General features: G+C 40.6%; 1 protein-coding gene across 2 annotated transcripts in view; it reads left to right on the forward strand.

Moving 5' to 3' along the window:
- ARIH2 (ariadne RBR E3 ubiquitin protein ligase 2) overlaps positions 1–4567 on the forward strand; it is a 51681-nt gene that overhangs the window by 31290 nt on the left and 15824 nt on the right. For both annotated transcript variants that reach the window (XM_012653698.1, XM_012653779.1), the window contains one exon: positions 2060–2127. In XM_012653698.1, coding sequence (XP_012509152.1) covers positions 2060–2127 — 68 coding nt within the window. The remainder of the gene's footprint in view (positions 1–2059; positions 2128–4567) is intronic.

A 4567-nucleotide genomic window follows, 5' to 3' on the forward strand; every position in this document is an offset into this window, starting at 1 on the left:
CTTGAGCTCTAGGAGTGGGGATCACATGTTGGTCACTGTGTATCTTCACCTCTGCAGTTCTTATCTGTGGACCAGGCACACACTACCTTATAAGTCCTTGGTACCTCCTATTTAAGGACTCAGTCCAGTGAGCAGAGTACCCAGGTTCTGTGTTTTCTTGGCTCCCTAGCTTTAAGTATGCTCCAGTTTCTCCTTGCTTCAGTAGCACCCTCATTCTTTGTAGTGCTTTCACAGGGAAGCCTGATACAGGGCTCCAAACACATCCTAATCTTCTGTGGTCTCACTCTAGTCTTGATACTCAGGTGGTTTTGTTTTGTAACCACCTTATTTCCCAATTAGCAAGATATTATGGTATAACATGTAGAAGCTTCCTTCATACTTGATTTTTCTTTTTTTTTGTTGAGACAAAATCTTACTTTGTCATTGTGGGTAGAGTGCAGTGGCATCATCATAGCTTACTGCAACCTCAAACCCCTGGGCTCGAGTGATCTTCCTGCCTCAGCCTCCCAAGTAGCTGCAACTGCAGGTGTACACCACAACATCTGGCTAATTTTTCTATTTTTAGTAGAGACAGGGTCTCAGTGTTGCTTAGGCTGGTTTTGAACTCCTGAGCTCAAGTAATCCTCCTGCTTCAGCCTCCCAGAGTGCTAGGATTACAAAAACTTGCTTCTTTAACCTAACGTTAAAATGTGAACTTATAAGCAAGGCATGGTGGCCAGCACCTGTAGTCCCAGCTACTCAGGAGGCTGAGGTGGGAGGATCACTTGAGCCCAGGAGTTCTAGGCTGCAGTGTGCTATGATCGCACCTGTGAATAGCCACTGCACTCCAGCCTAGGCAAAATAGTGAGACTTAGTCTCAAAAAGAAAAGTGAACTTCTTTCTATGTCAGTATAAACACAGCATCCTTTTCAATAACTTTTTTTTTTTTTTTTTTTTTGAGACAGAGTCTCACTTTGTTGCCCAGGCTAGAGTGAGTGCCGTGGCGTCAGCCTAGCTCACAGCAATCTCAGACTCCTGGGCTCAAACAATCCTACTGCCTCAGCCTCCCAAGTAGCTGGGACTACAGGCATGCGCCACCATGCCCGGCTAATTTTTTCTATGTATTTTTAGCTGTCCCAATTAATTTCTTTCTATTTTTGGTAGAGATGGGGTCTTGCTCTTGCTCAGGCTGGTCTCCAACTCCTGAGCTCAAACAATCCACCTGCCTCAGCCTCCCAGAGTGCTAGGATTACAGGCGTGAGCCACCGCGCCCGGCCCCTTTTTAATAACTATTAATACATGGTAGTCCATTGTGTGGATCTGTCATATATTATTTATCATGCTCATTTTTGTTGTGCACTTAGGTTATTTCTAATTTTTTACTATTGTAAATAATACTACAGTGCATATTCTCTATCATTTCCTCTGTACGAATTTACAGAAGTAGAATGGCTAGTTCAGAACACCTTCTGAGGTTCTTTGATGACCATAACTATGTGCTTTAATTGTCCCCTAATTCAATCTAGGGACTAGAAAGGCTACCTACAAACTTTTGAACTGTCCTTGCAATTAGGGCTCATTGGCTGCTGGGAATTCAGGCATTTTAAACAGGATTACTGTTTTTTTGTCTTGTTTGGTTTTGGGGGGTTTTTTTGTGGGATTTATATTGATACAAGAAGTCCAGATCTCGAGATTTTCTGCAAGTAATAGGCCTAACTGGAGGTAGACTGCCTAAAGTAGCTTGAGGGAACTCCTGTCACATCAGGGAACCCATAGCTCTTTTGCTTATAGTGGATGCCATGTTGTTATTTACTGTAGAACGGGTGGTTTTGCTAAGTTCAAATGAAATTAATTTTCTTGGAAGGGTCATTAATGAAAACAAAGATAGAAAATCAAGAGATCCGTGCAATCACTAGGATTGTAAGAGTCTAAACTTAAAAGACAAAGCAGAGAACCAGAGGAGGAATTTGGTGATTAAGCCTGGGCTTGGAATAGACATGAATGTATGCATTTCTCAAAATGTGGAGCACTCTAAAAGAAATTATGGTTATAATTTGATTTTTCTCTTCCTTCTTTTTAGGTATCTCATTCAGTTGCTAAACTTATATTAGTTAATTTCCACTGGCAAGTCTCAGAGATATTGGACAGGTAAGATATTTGGGGGAGGGGAGATAACATTGCCCATAGCACCCCTCTTTTTCCACCCATCCGGTGGTGATTATTGTTTACATTTTGGAGCATATTCTTCCAATGTGCTTGCTTGATTGATTGATTTAGAGACAGGATCTTGCTCGTCACTCTGGCTGGAGTGAAGTGGTGTGATCATAGGTCACTGTGATCTTGAAGTCTGGGCTCAAGTGATCCTCCTGCCTCAGCCTCCCAATTAGCTGGGAGTACAGGTGCTCACCACCATGCCCTGCTAATTTTTTTTAAAAATAGTGACAGAGTCTCACTATGTTGCCAGGCTGGTCTTAAACTTCTGGGCTCAAGTGATCCTCCTGCCTCCGGCCTCCCAAAGCACTGGAATTGTAGGTATGAGCCACCTTGTCTGGCCACCATTCTTAATTTTTAATCAGTGCTCTTCTAGATAACACTTCTTTTTTGGATACATCAAGTGAGGAATGCATCATAATACATGACATATTTCCTTTAGAAAAGGTGGGCCGCTTTGCCGCCCATCACCTCTGCCAGCAGGCTATTTTGAGTATTCTTTCCAGCTTCTCCAGAACCAGAGCTTTTGAGGCACAGATCTTGGAGTCTCAAGATGTCTTAGAAGTTGTTAGGGAAAGGGGTTCCTTCCCCTCCTCCACATTCTCTATAGAGATCTCCTGTTCCCCACCCTCAGAGTCCTGTGCTGCTATCTAGCTCAGTGTTTCTCATCCTCAGCACTATTGACATTTTGGGCTAGATAATTCTTTGTTGTGAGGGACCATTCTTTGAATTATAGATGTTTGGCAGCATCCCTGGGCACCGCTACCTACTAGAAGTCAATAGTAGCAGCACCTCTATGTCCTTGGCAATTAGAAATGTCAGATAACCCCTGGGGAACAAAATTTTCTATGATGAGAAGAACTGGTTACTACCCATGCCCTTTCACATTGCAGTGAGTCTTCCTTTCTCCGTATGGTGTGATTTTTTTTTTTCTTTTTCTTTCTTTTTTTTTTTTTTTTATTTCTGCATATTATGGGGGTACAAATGTTTAGGTTACATTGTCCTTGCCCCCCACCCCAAGATGTATGGTGTGATTTTATTTGTCTACAGAGGAAGATCAAGCCTTCCCTTCTCCAGGCTAAACACAAGTGAAATGGCCATGTCAGCTGGAACATCTCAGCACAATCAGAGAAAGGCAAATGAGTTCCTGATTCACTAACTACACTCATGCTTTATAGTCGAGAGCTGAACACATTTAGGTAGAATTGCAGATGAACTGCTGTCTCACTATTGTTACTGCTGTCCCAGACCTTAGATCCACATGAATTCTGGTAATGGGGTATCTCTCACATCCAAATTCTTCCAGCATAGCTCAGGAGTATAGATTTGGATGGCTAAAGATATTTAAACCACTAGTATGGAAGCTAGGAATAAAATGGGTCTATCATTAAGGATAATGAAGGGAAACATTCTGACTAGTTAGGGAAATCACATAGATGAAAAATAATGCTTTCCTGTTCCATTTCCAGGTGTCTTGGAAATGTGTTTACCTGGGCTTTTTGTGGCACTTGTGATAATTCTATATTTATTTATTTGTTTATTTTTCAGTCACAATGGACATTATGTTTTTTAATGTGCCATCCTTCATTCCAGAATGGAACTAAATTTTTATTAGGAAAGATTTATTTTTTTAAAGTGTATATGTGATGTTTGTAAGTTTTAAAGAATTACAAGAATTACAGTAAGTGCTTTAGTGTCCATACAAATAAGAAACCCTCTGACCTTTGCTCAGGCCCCTTGTGACAATCCCTGCCTGGCTTTACCCCCTTCCTTTCCTTCCTTCCCTTCTTTCCTTTCCTTCCTCCCTTTTCAAGGCAACAAGTGTCTTGAATTCAGTGTTGATCATTTTCTCGTTTACTCTTAAGTCTTTTATGTGTATGTTTTGGGGACTTCATAGATATGGAATTACACTGTGTCTTCCAACTTTTAAAATTAACATGGTTGCATTTTATGCCGTCCTTCTGTCAAAGGACATTTATTCATCCTCCTGTCAAAAAATGTTTGTGAGTTTTTAGTCTTGCTGTTAAAATAATGCAGCTCTGAAAATTCTTGTAGGTGACATAATTTTTTTAGGGTTAAATATAGAAAGTGGAATTGCTGGGCTGTAGCATATGTGTATCTTCAGCTTTACTAGATAATGCCAGATTGTTTTCCAAAGTGATTGTACCACTTTACATTCCCAGCAGTGGTATTTGAGTGTTCTCATATTGTCACACTTAAAGTTTTGTAAGCTGGTGGGTGTAAATTGTATCTAACTGTTTTTAATTTCAATATCCCAGATTATTGAGGAGGTTGAGTGTCTTTTCAAGCCATTTGTGTTGCTTCTTCCGTGATATGCCCAAGTCTTTTGCCTATTTTTTTTTTTTACTATATTTGT

The sequence above is a fragment of the Propithecus coquereli genome, unplaced genomic scaffold, assembly GCF_000956105.1.
Source record: "Propithecus coquereli isolate 6110/MARCELLA unplaced genomic scaffold, Pcoq_1.0 Scaffold1, whole genome shotgun sequence".
NCBI classification, from domain to species: Eukaryota; Metazoa; Chordata; class Mammalia; order Primates; family Indriidae; genus Propithecus; species Propithecus coquereli.